This window comes from Cucurbita maxima, unplaced genomic scaffold (assembly GCF_002738345.1).
Source record: "Cucurbita maxima cultivar Rimu unplaced genomic scaffold, Cmax_1.0 Cma_Scf00016, whole genome shotgun sequence".
Classification (NCBI taxonomy): Eukaryota; Viridiplantae; Streptophyta; class Magnoliopsida; order Cucurbitales; family Cucurbitaceae; genus Cucurbita; species Cucurbita maxima.
This window is the reverse complement of record NW_019272032.1, coordinates 4,566,080-4,582,521: the sequence shown is the minus strand read 5'-3', so window position 1 is coordinate 4,582,521 and position 16,442 is coordinate 4,566,080. Positions and strand designations below refer to the sequence as shown.

General features: G+C 37.9%; 4 protein-coding genes across 4 annotated transcripts; 3 read left to right on the top strand and 1 right to left on the bottom strand.

Annotated features, from left to right (window-relative positions):
- Nucleotide 1: 1 nt before the first annotated feature.
- LOC111491466 (CRIB domain-containing protein RIC7) lies at nucleotides 2-1,658 on the top strand. The gene is made up of 4 exons (XM_023140388.1): nucleotides 2-609; nucleotides 714-814; nucleotides 988-1,042; nucleotides 1,255-1,658. Exons 1-4 carry the CDS (start codon nucleotides 546-548, stop codon nucleotides 1,638-1,640), a joined length of 606 nt encoding a protein of 201 aa, XP_022996156.1. The 5' UTR covers nucleotides 2-545; the 3' UTR covers nucleotides 1,641-1,658.
- A 976-nt stretch (nucleotides 1,659-2,634) lies between these two features.
- LOC111491463 (piriformospora indica-insensitive protein 2) lies at nucleotides 2,635-4,465 on the bottom strand. The gene has a single exon (XM_023140381.1). The coding sequence runs from the start codon at nucleotides 4,441-4,443 to the stop codon at nucleotides 2,830-2,832; it is 1,614 nt and encodes a 537-aa protein (XP_022996149.1). The 5' UTR covers nucleotides 4,444-4,465; the 3' UTR covers nucleotides 2,635-2,829.
- Nucleotides 4,466-5,843: 1,378 nt separating this feature from the next.
- Nucleotides 5,844-10,406, top strand: LOC111491460 (protein NPGR2-like). The gene is made up of 6 exons (XM_023140380.1): nucleotides 5,844-6,141; nucleotides 6,596-6,876; nucleotides 7,237-7,489; nucleotides 7,699-8,918; nucleotides 9,619-9,772; nucleotides 9,952-10,406. Exons 1-6 carry the CDS (start codon nucleotides 6,135-6,137, stop codon nucleotides 10,269-10,271), a joined length of 2,235 nt encoding a protein of 744 aa, XP_022996148.1. The 5' UTR covers nucleotides 5,844-6,134; the 3' UTR covers nucleotides 10,272-10,406.
- Nucleotides 10,407-11,041: 635 nt separating this feature from the next.
- LOC111491654 (rho GDP-dissociation inhibitor 1-like) lies at nucleotides 11,042-15,749 on the top strand. Its single transcript, XM_023140660.1, has 6 exons — nucleotides 11,042-11,462; nucleotides 12,688-12,751; nucleotides 12,838-13,059; nucleotides 13,175-13,299; nucleotides 14,319-14,362; nucleotides 15,540-15,749. The coding sequence occupies exons 1-6, from the start codon at nucleotides 11,259-11,261 to the stop codon at nucleotides 15,562-15,564; spliced, it is 684 nt and encodes a 227-aa protein (XP_022996428.1). The 5' UTR covers nucleotides 11,042-11,258; the 3' UTR covers nucleotides 15,565-15,749.
- Nucleotides 15,750-16,442: the final 693 nt, after the last annotated feature.

Below are 16,442 nucleotides of genomic sequence, written 5' to 3'. Positions count from 1 at the left end.
TTATATAATGAAGAAAGGAAATGAGTCATTGGTGTTGAGCCACAAAAGAAGGTGTAGGTGTAGAAATTTGAGTAAAAAATGAAAGAAAAGAAAGACGGAACAAAGGGTAAAACAACATTCGAGAGTGAGACGAGAGGAAGACCTCTAAAAAACTTTCCTAATTTTATCCCTAAAATTCCGAAAAATTTGTGGCCAAAATTCAAACAAATTGAAACCCACCAAATGAACGAAATCAACCACGCCTTTGGTTTCAACATATATTGTTTTTGGTGTAATTGGTATCCATTCCTTCAGACAACTCATCCTCTTTTCTTCTTCTTCTTCTTCTTCTTCTTCTCCTCCCAACTCTCATGCTCATTTGGTTTCATGGCTAATTTCCATGCTTTTTTGCCTCATTTCGGCCTCCATTTGGGGTTCCATTCTTTCATTTTGAGCCCTTTTCTTCCCACTTTGGCTCACTTTTGAAGCTCTCAAAGCTTTGATTTGATTCAATCTTCTTCCCCAAAAGCACAGACCAAAGCAGATCACTTCAGTCCTCCACAAAAATGTCTAATAACAATAAAATGAAAGGCCTCCTCAAAGGCCTCAGATACATTTCTCAAATATTTGGTAAGTAAATAAAATTTTAATTTTTTTTTTTAATAAAACCCATTTCCCCCCTTGTTTCTCTCATAAAAATAGTAAAAAAAAAAAAAAAAACTGAATTTTTGCAGATAATGAGAAAGAACCTGAAATGCAGATTGGTGTACCCACAGATGTCAAACATGTTGCTCATATTGGATGGGATGGTCCTTCAGTCAATTCTCCAAGCTGGGTATATCCATATATATATATATATATATATATATATATATATATATATCAATAAATAAATCTTATATCTTAAAATATATATACATAATTATTCATTAAATTTTCTTTAAATTAAAAAAAAAATTGAAAATTTATAATTATTTGTATGGTGTTCTTACGAGCAAGTGAATGCAGATGACTGAATTCAAAGGTGATACTGGAGATGCCTCTGGCCAATTGGCTTCTCAAGGTATCATTTATTTGTTTTTTTTTTTTTTTCGTATTTTTTATGTTCTTTACTAAATTTTTCTTTCTAGTTTCATAATGCTTACGCAATTTTAAATGAAATTTTTAATTAAAAAAAATATGTTTTGGGTTTTATTATAAAGTTTTTTCACCCTTTGTGTGGGGAAATTAATTGCTGTAATGGATTCCGGAGAGATTCAAGAAGTAATATGGCAGATACGAACCACACGGCTCGGGATATGCCGGAGCTACCAAAAGCATCGAGAAGACAGTCATCAACTGTCGGCGGCAGCGCGGGGGATTCTCCGACAAGGGAGAAATCGGAGAAGACAAGGTCAAAGAAATCTTCAAAGTCCAAGGAATCGTCTACGTCGGATGGCATTAGACCGTCGCACCGGAGCTCCGAACTGTCCCAGGGCGGCGAGTCGGGGGCTCCGAAGAAAGCGCGACGGAAGAAATCGAAGGAAGACGGATCAACGAGATCGAGATCAAAAGGTGCGGCGGCGGATATTTGTTCATCTCAATTCTCCAATAACGGGTCGGACGCCATTTCCAGATCCAACGACGATGACTTGTTAACGGGAGATGGGGTTTTTACATAAAATAAATAATTTTCTTTAAAAAAAAAAAATGCTTTTGGGGGAAGAGGGAAAAGGGAAGAGGGGCAATTATGTAATATGTAGTTCACTTAAAGCAGTAGGTAGCCTAATTCTTTAGTTTTTCCTCTTTTTATTTTTTATTTTTTATTTTTTTGGTTTAAGGAATGTTTAATGTGGAACATATTGTCATTTCTTTCCTTTTTCTTTTTATTCTTTCAATTGGTATAAATTCAAAAAATACTTTTATTTGTTGTTATTACTTTTTTGCCCTCTATCTATTATTATTTTTATAAAAATAATATTTAAGTTAGAATTAAAATTCTAGTTTCAAACCAATAGTAATTTTGTACTCCATAGATCAAATAAATAGACACGAGAAAGATTTAAAAATGATATAATTACTACACGTTGATTACTACATTACCTATCCATCAAACAATAGCTCGATTGACTGAAGTTGGTGCGTATAATAATAACATTTTATTGCATTTAAATCAATAATTTCGTATCATTATCCATTATCTATTTAAAATATAAATAAAATATTATTCACCTGTGTCATTAAATGACCCATCCCATGCATAATCATGCAGCATGCAAAATTATTGGATGTTTGGTGATCAAATTGGGCGACGAATAAATGACATTATTTAGACTTTAAGGTGAAACGGTTCAAATTATTTAAATAAACAAAAAAAAAAAATTATTTTATTATTCATATCAATTATTGTGCATGACAAAATTCTATTATTTTATTATGATTTTTATTTTCATTTTTTTTTCTAAATATTTATTGACGATAGCAAAATTAAAATATTTTTATACTAATTTTGAGATATTATTCTCAATAATTTATTATATATTATTGAATTTTAAAAAACAACTTTTTAAAATAAAATTTAATGTGACAATGTAATGAATAAAAGCAAACTTTCATGTAAAATTAAAAAATGAAATAGGATAAGCATGAAAATAAAATAATTAGAGCCTCATTAATGTTTATATCACTGTAAGCATATTTAAGCTGTAAATTGCTACAGCTTAATTACAAACTTTGCACTTTTCTCATTGTCACTCATTCAAATCCTAAGTACAAATAGAAAGAAAAAAAAAAACCCACAAAAATCTCCCAAACTCATCTCAGTCAGTGTAATCTCCCAACTTAATCTCTCTATTAACCTTAATCCAACTCTTAACCCCCCAAAACTCCTAAAAATTTCAGCAAGAAAATCCAGAAAACCGCCATTAACAGAGTACTCTGAAGCTTAACAGAACCAAGCATGAATGAAGAACACCCACTGAGAAAAAGCTGCTGTGTGATAACTGATTGTTGGCACAGTTTCATCTTCCCCAAAACGCTACCATTTTTAACATTCTTGAGCTCTTCATCAACACACAGATCTGGGTTCCCTCTTAATCTCAATTTCCCTTCAAGTTTTGCACAGAAATTTGCAGAAAATGGAACTCTGCCGCTTAGATTGTTGTTCTCTACATTGAGTCCATTCAATGTCTTCAAAAACTCAAACTCAGGCGGCAATGTCCCTACAAGATTGTTACCGTCGAGCCCCAAATAGCTTAAACTTCTCAGATGAACCGCCATTGATGGAGGAATTTTTCCGGTCAATCCCATGCTAGAAAATCCAACCGTGGACAACCTCTCAAGCTTCTCCCATTTCTCTGGAATCTCCCCTCCGAGCAAGTTTCCGCTCAGATGAACCTCCTTCAACCTCGGAATCTCCGAAAGAAATTTGGGTATCCCGAAATTCCCAAAACGATTGAAGCTCAAGTCCAGAAACTCCAGTTTCTGCAGGTTCCGGTAGCTTTCCGGAACTCTGCCGGAGATTCTGTTAGAGCTTAAGTCCAATTTCAGAAGCTCTGAGAGATTTCCAATGGATTCAGGAGCATATGCGTCGAGGAAATTCCGACTGAGGTCGAGAATCTTCAGCTTCTTAAGCTTCGACAAACTAGCCGGAATCTGACCAGTAAGACGGTTCCGGGAGAGGGTAATTTCTTCCAGTTCGCCGGAATCAGAAATCCGTTCTGGGATTCCACCGTAAACGCCATTCCCAGTGATGATTGCTCTTCTTATGTTTGTGAAATTTCCAAAGAGACTTTCAAGAGAAACAACCAACGACGGATTATCCACCAAAACAAGCTCCTCCAAACTCGCCGCAAACGCCGGCGAGTTACCGCCGGATAAATAAACCGCGACGTCGGAGGTGAAGCACTTGTAGAAGACGAGCTTGCGCAGGTATCTAAAGGAGGAGAAAAGAACTGGGTCGATGGTAGAATTGGAAGAACAGGGCGGATTCGCAGAGTAGTCGGAGATAAAACCAAAGCTCAACTCGGTGATATGAACAGCGTCAGGCTCCGTACTGTTCGAGAATTCATAAAAGTAGTCACAAACGACCCCGTGTGGAGCGGCAGAGCAAAGATCATCGGGGAAGAATCTCCGCCACGGGACAGCGGAGTTGACGGCGGCAAGAACAGCAAAAACAGAGTCTCGCTCCACAGAAGACAAAACAGGGAGTTGTTGCTGATGGGAAATGGAGAAACATTGCAGAAAGGGAATGAAGAAGACAAGAAAAAGCCATAGAAACCGGCGAAAAACAGGCATTGGAGAAAGGAAATTGAAATAAAAATGGAGAAATGGAAATGGGAATGGAATTGGGGTTTTGTTGTTATGTTCTGTGGTTTTTATTTGGTTTGAGGATTTCTTTTGTTGTGGGTGGGACTGCAACAGCAACAGCATCTGTTTATTCGCCGTACTGAAGAGTGTAGTCTTTAAAAAGGGCATGGCAGGCATTTGCAGAGGCGTTTCAGACAATTCGGAACCACTTTGCAGTGAAAACTACCCTACGCCTTCGCTACTTCTATTATAATTCAACCTCATCTTTAATTAATTTCTTCTAAACATTAAATAATCTCTAACACACATCCTTCTTCCGATGTGACAAACACACATCAAAAGTAGACAGTAAAGTGAATACTCCAAAAATCGTGTCTTTTTTCATAACAAAGATGTTGGCATTTGGCAATGCAAGTAGAACGGGTCTAACTAGAATTTCAATAATAGAGCCAACTGTTTGACATTCAAATGAATGAACCGATACTACATCCTAATAAAAATGATCTTTATGATATGACAACTACAAAAAGTTTTAAAGAAATAAAAGTTATTACTCATACAACACGTTTTTATTTAATGACTAAATCATAAAAACCCGTAAGTTAAATGTATTTAAGCAGAGATCAGAATACTCCAGTCATTCTAAAAATTTTAAAAAATCAAAGAAAAATACTAAATTTATGATTTTAGGTATGTATTAAAATCGCATGCAACGTCGTGGCTTTTGGAAAGCAAAACGAAGGAGAGTGAAAGGCATCGGAAAAAGGGATAAAAAGTAAGGGGGGCCATTGAATCCGACAGCAACCTGCAGAAACCCGACACTCCGATCGCCAAGCCGACAGCGTCGCAACGCAGCCGCCGACTTCTCGTCTCAAAACCCTATCCCCTTCTTCTCTTTCCGAAAGCGACCCCAACTCTTTCTAATTTCAATCCCCACCCCAATCCAAAAACATGCCACGTCACCACACATTCTTGGGCTTCTTACTCCTCTTGGGCCTCTCTCTCCTCTCATTCAACTATGGCCCAACCCACTGCTCAAGCCCAACATCAACACTAACAAGTTCAAAATCCAATTATTTCACTTTTAAAATTATAATAAAGTGTTTTATTTTAGGAAGCTAGGCGTTCTTGAGAAAGGGAACTACTGAGCTAAGTGTCGAAGTAAATTTCAAAATTGCTCACTTTTTTTTTATTTTATATTTTATTTATTTACTTGCAAAGTTCTTGAAAGTGAAAGAATTTATGCAATAAGAATAAAAATACACAAAAATCTCATTGGATTTCTCAATTTTTGTTTAGAGTTTACTTTATTCTTCCCATATTTCACTCCATCCTTAATCCATATTTCAATTGTCAGAACTGAAAAGAATAAAAATTTGAAAAACAAAAAAGAACAGCCTCTGACAGTACAGTTGGTAAACGGTTTACCGCCGGCGCGTAACGCAGAAACCCATAAGATGTGTGCCACGTGGCAAAAGGTAAGCCTCAGACAACGTGGTAACTTGCGAGTCTGGGACCCGAATTTCCCTTTGCCTTCATAAAAAGAAATATTAATAAAACCCCCCCAAGGCTTAAGATCGTCTTCTCTAGGATTACTGTTTTCCTCGATTTTCCATTTTTTCTCTTCTTTTCTTTTGGTTCCTTGTTTTCATCCGAAACCAAACCTCAGAGTTTGGTGAAAGTAGCAAAACAAAAGAAGGCCAAACAATAAAGTTGAAAATTGTTTAAGCTTTCGTCTGCTTTTTGGACGCTTTTAATTTCAAAATGATTCAAAAGAGGTCTTGATCGATTGTTCAAGAGAATTCAAGTCATGGGTATTGCTGTTTCTGGATTTTGCCTTCCCTCGCTCTTCTTTTACCTTTGGGAGAATGAAAGGTGTTTATTCTTGCTCTCTATACTCCTCTGCTTAGATTTTTTTTAGTCGCTTCGATTGTTCCTGTGAATGATTCTGGGTTCTTGTGAATTTTCAAATTTCGTTCTGAACTATTCTGATTTCTTTTGGCTTTTCGTTGATGGAATTTGCTTGGAGGAGGCTGAAGCTGAATGTAATGGTTTGATTTTTAAGGTGGGGTTTTAAAATGAAGGGGGCTTTAGGGGTTTTTCAATTCTTCTGAAGCTTTTCTTGGAGTTCAAGGATACCATGTTTAGGGTTTTGAAAATTGAAGACATGTTTTCCTTGTTGCTTGAGTTTGGGTCTACTGTATAATCTGAGGAAAATTTGTGGCTCGGAAATTGGGCTGATGATCGAAATAGAAGTTACAGAAGTGTTGTTATGATTGATTTTGTTTATGAATTTATATTTGATGGTGAGTTTCTTTTGTGGTTGAAGATCTTTGGCTGCTGTCAAACAATATGAAGAGTGATGTTAAGATAAAATGGCGGCGGAGAGCTGGAAAAGGGGAGAACATTAGGAAGATAATGAAGTGTTTATGTTCTGGAGAGAAAAGAGCTGGTGATGATATGATTCCTGCATCAGAATTGCAGTCAACATTGGAGAATTCAGCAAGCGAACACTCCTCACGAATCGGCGGGATTGTCATGAAGCCAGAAATTGGCAATATAGAAGAAGCCGAGTCTTCGCTTCGTGAGAGCGGTTGCTTGAATTATGAGGTTAGAGTCCTTAAGCTTCCTAGATTGCAAGTTAACTTTCTTGATTCATTGTTTCATTTTCAGAGGATCCCATGGAACAAAGAAGGAACAAGTTCTTGTTTTTTTATCACATGTTTGTCACAATCCAGAGGAAGCAAGTTAGTATAGTGAAAAAAAACACATAAACATGCTTCTTTCTGGTGCTTTATGATCAAAATCTTTTGAAAATTGAATGTAAATTGATCTCTGCTTGTATGAGTTTTCAGTCAGTATATTGTTTTACATAAACAAAGTTTAGTGACAGAACTTTATAGTAGTTTATATGGGAATCATGAAAATAAATTGGAGCTAAACATCTCTATATTGATATGTTGTTTGAAGGAAGCAAGAGCATTGCTGGGAAGATATGAATATCAAAAAGGAAACATCGAAGCTGCTCTTCATGTATTTGAAGGAATAGATATCACTGCAGTAACTAGTAAGATAATGATCTCCATTGCTAGAACAGGACACCGTGCAAGGAGACGATCGCAACGTTTTAGTGACCCACCAATGTCTATGCATGCTGTTAGTTTACTGTTGGAAGCCATCTTTTTAAAAGCAAAATCATTGCAAGGCCTTGGGAGGTTTGGAGGTACTGTTTGTTAGTTGAGCCTCTCGAATCTATTTCTTTTGGTCAAATGTCTTTCAACTCTGGTGTTGAATTTTGGTTGGAATATGAGGATTCGGTCTAGTTTTCTTTTTTGGGGGTTGTTCGAACAAAAGGGGAAAGACGATTTGAGCTGATTATAAGAGTAAAAGCATTAATTTGTAGCTGATCTATGTTTTCCCCTATTATTGCAGAAGCTGCTCAATCTTGCAAAGTTATTCTGGACATACTTGAATCTTCATTTCCCGAAGGGTTGCCTGAAAACTTTGGTGCTGATTGTAAATTGCAGGACACAGTAACGAAAGCCGTTGAGTTGATACCAGAACTATGGAAACAAGGCGATTCTTCTCAAGAAGCGATCCTTTCATATCGGCGGGCACTCCTTCATCAATGGAACCTCGATGCGGGAACCACCGCTCGAATTCAGAAAGAGTTTGCTATTTTTCTTCTGTACAGTGGAAATGAAGCATACCCTCCAAATCTCCGGTCTCAAATGGACAGCTCATTTGTACCAAAAAACAATAATGAAGAAGCTATACTCATATTTATGATACTACTTAGAAAAGTTGTTCTGAAGAGGATTGATTGGGATCCATCAATCTTGGATCACCTCTCCTTTGCACTAACAATATCAGGGGATACAAGCGCTTTGGCAGGTCAAGTAGAGGAATTGCCTCCTGGGATTCTGCATAGAAACGATAGGTACCATACTCTAGCTCTTTGTTACTATGGAGCTGGAGAAGACTTGGCTGCTTTGAATCTTTTGAGGAAATTGTTGGGCAGTCATGAGGATTCTAAATCTCTTCCTGCTTTATTAATGGCGTCAAAGATTTGTGGAGAGCACGGTGATCATGCTGAAGAAGGAACACGTTATGCTCGTCGAGCTCTTCAAAAGTTGGATGCTGGATGTGATCAATTGATAGGTGTTGCCAACTGTTTGTTGGGTGTCTCTCTGTCTGTATATTCTAAATCAGCAGTTGCAGATTCTGAGCGGTCCTCCAGACAATCTGAGGCGATAGAGGCCCTGGAAGCTGCACGGAAGAAGACTCGAATGACCAATGCTAATGTTCTCTACCATTTGAGTGTTGAATATGCTGATGAGAGGAAGTTGGATTCAGCACTTCATTTTGCAAAGAAGTGTCTCAAACTGGAAGGTGGATCTAATATTAGAACTTGGTTACTGGTGGCTAGGATTCTCTCTGCCCTGAAACGATTCGTGGATGGCGAAAATATTATAAATGCAGCTCTGGAGCAGACTGGGAAATGGGATCAAGGCGAATTGCTTCGAACAAAAGCAAAGCTTTTGATTGCACAAGATGAGCTGAAAGGTGCTATTGGGACTTATACTCAGTTACTCGCTGTTTTTCAAGTTCAGAGTAAAAGTTTTGGCTTGGGAGATAAGAAGCTACATAAGGTTTATTTCTGTATTTGGGGTTTCTATCAATTCATTCTGATAGTTTGAACATGAATTTTCATTTGTAGTTATTTCAGGATTGATTTACATGCGAATAAATTACACAAGTCTCCTAAGAGATTCCACGTCGGTTGGAGAGGAGAACGAAACATTCTTTGTAAGGGTGTGGAAATCTCTCCCTAACAGGCACGTTTTAAAAACCTTGAGGAAAAGCTCGAAAAGGAAAGCCCAAAGAGGACAATATCTGCTAGTGGTGGCCTTGGACTGTTACAAATGGTATTACAAATGGTATTACAAAAGGTATCAGAGCTAGACACTGGACGTTGTGCCAGCGAGGAGGTTTAGCCCCGAAAGGCGGGTGGACACGAGACACTATGCCATCAAGGACGTTGGGCCCCAAATGCGGGTGGATTGGGGGGTCCCACATTGATTGAGAAAGAGAACAAAGCATTGTTTATAAGAGTGGAAACTTCTCCCTAGCAGACGGTGTTTTAAAAACTTTGAGGGAGAAGCTCAAAGAGGACAATATCTGCTAGCGGTTGGATTGGGCTGTTACATTAAGCCTTGCAATTTGAATATATTTTTGTAATTCGTGATATGTTTCCATTTTCGCTCATGGATCGTTATATCTTAATCTTGTTTTGGATGTATCATTCACCATTGCTGACGTTTAATCGTTGTCGGTACCTCCCTTTGACAGAGCAGCAGAAATTGTATCAGAAGTTTGCAATTGGAAGTGTGGCATGATTTAGCTCTAGTCTATATAAGGCTTTCACAATGGCACAATGCCGAGGCTTGCCTTTCCAAGTCAAAGGCCATCCATTCTCATTCGGCATCTAGATGTCATCTCACAGGTAACTCCTTAACATCATATGAATTATCTTATCATTACTTCATTTTTAGCTTCTCTTCTCCTTAATACACGAATCTGAAGATGATATCTTGTGATTTGAACATCACAACAAGATTTTTCATCCAAGTTTTTAGTTCAATCATCTGAGGTTGATGTTTGGAGCTTGCTCATTGATTACAGGTATGCTTTATGAAGCAAAAGGATTGTATAAGGAAGCTTTGAAAGCTTTTATGGCTGCTCTGGACATCGATCCCGTTCATGTCCCGAGCTTGGTTTCGTCTTCCGTAGTTATCAGACGTCTTGGCCACCAATCGCACCCCGTTGTTCGCAGCTTTTTGATGGATGCTGTACGTCTCAACCAGACAAACCACGCTGCGTGGTACAATCTCGGGCTATTCTACAGAGCTGAAGGAACCAAATCTTCATTGGCAGAAGCTGTTGAATGTTTTGAGGCTGCAACATTTCTTGAAGAGACTGCTCCTGTCGAACCCTTCAGATAAAACATCTCTGCTCATGTAATTTTTTGAAACAAAGTATTTTCCTTGTATCTTCTGCTTCATAATCTATTTTACACCCTCATTGTACAACAGAAAATTAATAAATGAAAAGTTTCTCTCTGTTTCTGGATGGTTTCAGTTCCATCTATCAAACTCAACTTGTTTGGAACTCTCTCTTTTATTGCGAGATCCACTTCAGTTGGAGAGAGGGACAAAACATTTCTTATAATGGTGTGGAAACCTCTCCCTAGTAGATGTGTGTTAAAATCGTGAGGCTAACAGCGATACGTAACGAGCTAAAACATACAATATCTACTAGCGTTGACCTCTGACTATTACCAAAATTGTATAGAGGCAGACACAAAGCGGTGAGGCAATGAGGACAATTGGGTGCAAAAGGGGTGGATTGTGAGATAGTACGTCGATTGGAGGGGGAACAAAACATTTTTTATAAAGGAGTAAAAAGAAAAACGATGAAGCTTTATTTATAGAATTACAATTATAAAAGAATCTAAAATGATTGGAGACTTTTTCTTTTTGAAACCGAACTTTATAATTTCTCTTGGAATGTAAAAGTTGAAAATAGAACAAATACAAGATGAATTTACATAAACAAAGTGGGTAAAATTCCAAAAACTATAATAATACAAGGACGGGAGTGAAAAATAAAATTGGATAGAGACTTTTCACGTATGAATTAAAATTTCCCTGATTATCCACTAATGGTCAGAGAACATCACGCCGACAGAGCACTGTTTTTAAGAAACAAAGACCAATCGCCCAAACAGACAAATCCAAATCACCACAAACATGCTCTGTATCTTTCCTCGAGAGAAAGAGGGGACAAAATGTTTCTTTGAGAGTACAAGTGGGTACAATTCCGCTGCCCAAAGTTGAATCCCAAACCATTATTCCATCTGCTTCAGCTTTTCACAAATCTTAAAACCCATAAGCTCTGTTTTTTTTAGGGGTTGCTCGAAATCGGTAGCTATGGAGGTTGGAAAGAGGGTAGAAGAGGAAGCAGGGCCGTCTTCGGCCGGGAAAATTGATGAGCTCCGGGGGGAGAAGCTGCCGCAGACGGCGAGTGGGAAGCAAAGTGAGGAGTCCGAGGTCGGAGAAGAAGAGGTTGATGATAAAGAGGGGTTCACTCCAGGGCCTTTGCTTTCACTTAAAGAACAGATTGACAAGGATAAGGTCTTTCTTTCTCTCATCCCTTTTCAAAATCTCCATTTTTTCTGTCTGATTTTTGGATAGAACTTTTGGATTAAGGGGTGCTTTTGTTTTGGTTTGCTTCATGATTTGGTTGCTAATAACAGAGTTTATATGTTTGGGTAACGGCCAGTGGGTCTCAGAAACTAATAGACTAATGAAATTCAAACGCATTTTCAGAACTGAAAGAAAACCCTTATGCACAATGCGGCTTCTCAACTATCAAATGAGTATTATAGTGTCTTGCAGGTTTTTGCAGTAGTTCTTCAATGAGATGATATAATAATGGTTTATTTTTTTGGATTCTTGTAAGTTCATAATCTTTAGGATAGCATCCACTCATTTTGTTAAGTCGAAGATCATGAATTTATAAGTAAGGAATACTACCTACATCGGTATGAGGCTTTTTGGGGAAACCAAAGGTACTTATGCTCAAAGTGATAATATCATACCATTGTGAAATTTCGTGATTCTTAACATGGTATCCGAGCCATGCCCTTAACTTAGCCATATCAATAGAATTATCAAGTATAAAACAGAAAAGTTATGAGTCTTGAAGGTGTAGTTAAAAGTGACTCAAGTGTCGAACAAATTGTGTACTTTGTTCAAAGGCTACAGAGAATGAGTTGAGCCACGAGTAAAAGGAGGCTGTTCGAGGGCTCCATAGGCCTTAGTGGAGGTTTTATGGTGTATTTTGTTCGAGGGGAGGATTGTTGAGGATTGTTAGGAGAGGAGTCCCACATCCCTTAATTAAGGGGAAGGTCATGAGTTTATAAGTAAGAAATACTATCTCCATTGATATGAGACCTTGTGGGGAAACCAAAAGCAAACCCATGAGAAGTTATGCTCAAAGTGGATAATATCATACCATTGTGGAGGTCCGTGATTCCTAACAAAGTCTCTACAAAATAGCGAAAAAACAAGTCTACTCTATCCCTTTATCTTATAGAAGTGACGATATGAATCTTTTTTTTTTCTCCAGACATTATACTCATTCCTAGCCCTTATCACCATGGAACCCATATTATTGAATATTTTTTAGTCATCCCTCCGTACAGGTGTAGCTCTAAACCTCATAGTTATGCTTCTTTGTGGAGTTGATTCTTCTAGCTTTAGATGACCTTATTGGACTATAGAAGGCAATCACTTGAAACAAGTGATTCTTACAGGGTCATACAGTTCTGTTTTAATGTTGATCTTGCTTTTACAGGATGATGAAAGCCTGAGAAGGTGGAAAGAAAAGTTGCTTGGCTGCTTAGAAAATGATTTAAGTGGTATATATTCTGAAATTCTTCTTTGTTAATTGATAGTATTGCTGCACTTGTATTTGTACTTAACATTATGCTTTCTCTGCTACTAGAACAAAGGGAACCTGAAGTCAAATTTCACTCCATTGGGATTATTTCTGATGAGTTAGGGGAAATCAACACTCCATTGCCTGTTGATGAAAATCAAGGTGGCCGTGTTCTCTTTACTCTCCGAGAAGGATCCAGGTATCAACTTCGGTTGACGTTTACTGTAATGCATAACATCGTCTCAGGCCTGTCCTACTCGAATAAAGTCTGGAGAGGAGGATTGCTAGGTACATAAATTTTGATATCCACAGTTTCTGAAAGCATGCTTATCAAAGTCGAATCTTAAACTATTTAGTTGTCTTTTTAACTTATTATGCTTGTGTTTTTGGCGATTGATATCAGTTGATCGGACACAAGGAATGTTGGGTACTTTTGCCCCCCAGCGAGAGCAGTATGTCGAAACGTTGGAGGAGGAGACCACTCCTTCTGGTGTTCTTGCAAGGGGAAATTACTCTGCAAAGCTGAAGGTATGCATAAACAAATACATGCTGACAACGGATGATTATACAATTATGACAATTTTGAATTCATCTAATCTCTTAAGTGTTACCTTAGAGTCCATATTTACTATTTTTTACTTTTTGGCTGAAATTGAAATTTAGTGTGTTTGCAAACGTCATATCGCTACAATCCTATCATCAATTTCCATTGTCAAATCAATTCATCTAAACAACTTATGTGTATCCATCAAAATTTGACAGTTTAGCTGAAATGGTATGGCAGTTAATCATAGAATGGGTATTAATTATAAATAAGATTAGGATTAGACAAACTATCTCTTTCTAATATTTTGTGGCATTTGTGGTTTTGTGGGCTGAGAGAAACCATATGACCTTTAGAAGTGTGAGATCTCACATTGGTTGGAGAGGGGAACGAAACATTCCTTATAAGAGTGCAGAAATTTCTCCACAGCGGACGCATTTTAGAACCTTGAAGGGAAGCCCGTAAGAGCCCAAAGAGGACAATATCTGCTAGCGGTAGACTTGGGCTATCACAAATAGTATCAGAGCCAAACACCGAGCGGTGTGCTAGTGAGGACGCTGAGCACTCAAGGAGGGTGGATTGAGAGATCCCACATCAGTTGGAGAAGGAACGAAGCATTCCTTATAAGGGTGTGGAAACCTCTCCTTAGCGGACACGTTTTAAAGCCTTGAGGGAAAGCCCAGAAAGAAATGCCTAAAAATGATACTATTTGGTAGTTGTGGACTTAGACTCTTACTGGAAGGCTTAAGAGAGACCTAATGATGTGCCGTTCCTTGTTAGATTCTATGTTTCTCATTTGCGTAAAGGGCACGTTTGTTTCGTAATTATTCTTTTGCAATACATATCAGGTGGCTCAAGCACAATTTAAATAGCTTCTTGGCCATACATGTTATTAGCTTCATAGATTGCCTGGTCTTGTCTGCTGCAAAATGTGCTTGATGAATTTTTGAACTACCAGCTTTCTGTGTGGATGGTTAAACCTTTTTTTGTTGGTTTACCACAGTTCGAAGACGACGACAAACGGTGTTACATGGAACTCCCGTATTCCTTTGTGTTAAGGATATTTAGTAATAAATTATAGTTTACCATATATGGCAAATATCTAATATTTGCCTTATTATCATAGGTATGTTTCCATTTATTGTTATTTCCATTTATTACTATTTCCATATCCTTGTAATTTATTTGATTATAAATAAGATAACTTTCACACCATTTAGGTGTGGTGGATTAATCAAACATTCACATGGTATCAGAGCCCTCTTGGTTTAACAACCCGATTCTTTCTTTTCAATGGCTTTTGAATCATTTAATCTTCTTCTCCACCACCCCTGCTGGTTTTGACGCCGCAGGGGCAGTCTTCATGGTTGCCGTAGTCGGAGCCGATTGATTACTCTTCGGCTCCGCCCTATTGACCTCCAAATCACCTTTCGTCATACTCTGTACATACAACCTCACCTTTTCCAACCCAATCGGTTTTCCCCTTGGCCAATATAGTCTCTCTCATTTTCTTCCCAATCAACCTTCATCCTTCACATAAACCCTAACCTAAACCTATCAACCTTTTGCAGAGATTTACCTTCGGAATCTGGGTGCCGCACTGGCCTATTCGCCAACCAAGTTGCCGTCGCCCTTCCTGCCAAAATTGGCTTCTTCGCCCAATGAGGCGACTCTTCCGACTGTCCTTCTCGCCAAAATTGGCTCCTTCGCCCAATGTGGCGACTCTTCCGGCTTCAACATTGTCTTTGTCCCTTGCTCTAGGTTTCCCCTTCTACTTCTTGGGGTTAGAAATATTCTCACCAGAGCCAAGGCAGCATCGTCGCTAAGCGACAATCCCTCTTCATGGGTTAGACATATTCTCGCCGAGCGGCGATTCCTCTGCAATTTTCGATGGCCAAGAAAGTGTTTCTCTACGCCTCCTCTAAACCAGGTTGTTGACTTCTTCAAGAAAAGTGTTTCTCAACCTCTTTGAATTTTTCAGATTCAAGCTTCACGTTCGTTTAAATCCGACGCTTAGCTTGCGGTGGGGTGTTAAGGATATTTAGTAATAAATTATAGTTTACCATATATGGCAAATATCTAATATTTGCCTTATTATCATAGGTATGTTTCCATTTATTGTTATTTCCATTTATTACTATTTCCATATCCTTGTAATTTATTTGATTATAAATAAGATAACTTTCACACCATTTAGGTGTGGTGGATTAATCAAACATTCACACTTTGAGATCAAGAAGGGCAGTTAATTGAGTTTGAGTCTGAGTCGGCACGCATCTTTCTTGGACCTTTTCTTCTTATTGTTTTCCTCTAATGAACTGGTGGTCGTCTTTTTCACCCTTTTACATATTTGAACCACAGTTGGAAATATGCAAGATTTTCATATTGAATCTTGAATGTCTATGAATGGAAGTTCTCGTAAATTGGCACACAAGTAGCTCAATGAATGTCAGTACAAAATGATCTTCATTATACTGTTGCCCTGGAGAATGATAAACCTCAAAAAACTAGCGTATGATGTTTTTATAAATTAAAAAAATGAAGAATTAAATTTTGTAATTTCAAAATTTAATAACAAATCAAAAATTTTAAGAAATTGTTGAATGAAAGTTACTAGTATTGTCCATTTAGAGGATGATCATGAGTTTATAATTAAATAATATTATTTAATTTGAAGCCTTTTGAATAAGTCAAAAGCAAAACGATGGCTCAGTTTTATTTGTTGAGTGTCAATAAATTATTATATCATCAATAATCGTGCAAGCTAATTCTCGCCAACTGTACGCGATAAATTTCGTTTTATCGTATCCAGCCGATATAAAGAGCCGCCGCCAAAGGCGGCAGTTTGCATGAGAGAGAAAAAAAGAAGCGCGCATTTCAAACGTCGCCGTTCCGCCACCCGACTTCATCACCCGCGCTATACTTCCGCTCAAAATAAATCCGGACCGTCCACGTGTCGAACTCCTTGAGAACAGAGTCCAAATATCTCACTTCTCATAAGTTTCATCCTTCCCAGTGTTCGAAACTCGAAGTTTCTGCAGAGACTTCTATTGGTTCTTGTTAAGGATATTTAGTAATAAATTATAGTTTACCATATATATTATATTTGATATTTTATTATAAGGCA

Bases quoted from the DNA above. Each gene is read 5' to 3' on its own strand.
- LOC111491460 (XM_023140380.1), top strand. The intron at 7,490-7,698 runs GTACTGTTTGTT...CTATTATTGCAG, and splicing joins AGGCCTTGGGAGGTTTGGAG to AAGCTGCTCAATCTTGCAAA. The intron at 9,773-9,951 runs GTAACTCCTTAA...CATTGATTACAG, and splicing joins ATCTAGATGTCATCTCACAG to GTATGCTTTATGAAGCAAAA.
- LOC111491463 (XM_023140381.1), bottom strand. From the start codon at position 4,443: ATGCCTGCCATGCCCTTTTTAAAGACTACACTCTTCAGTACGGCGAAT.
- LOC111491654 (XM_023140660.1), top strand. From the start codon at position 11,259: ATGGAGGTTGGAAAGAGGGTAGAAGAGGAAGCAGGGCCGTCTTCGGCC. The intron at 11,463-12,687 runs GTCTTTCTTTCT...TTGCTTTTACAG, and splicing joins AACAGATTGACAAGGATAAG to GATGATGAAAGCCTGAGAAG. The intron at 12,752-12,837 runs GTATATATTCTG...CTCTGCTACTAG, and splicing joins CTTAGAAAATGATTTAAGTG to AACAAAGGGAACCTGAAGTC.
- LOC111491466 (XM_023140388.1), top strand. From the start codon at position 546: ATGTCTAATAACAATAAAATGAAAGGCCTCCTCAAAGGCCTCAGATAC. The intron at 610-713 runs GTAAGTAAATAA...GAATTTTTGCAG, and splicing joins ATACATTTCTCAAATATTTG to ATAATGAGAAAGAACCTGAA. The intron at 1,043-1,254 runs GTATCATTTATT...GTAATATGGCAG, and splicing joins TGGCCAATTGGCTTCTCAAG to ATACGAACCACACGGCTCGG.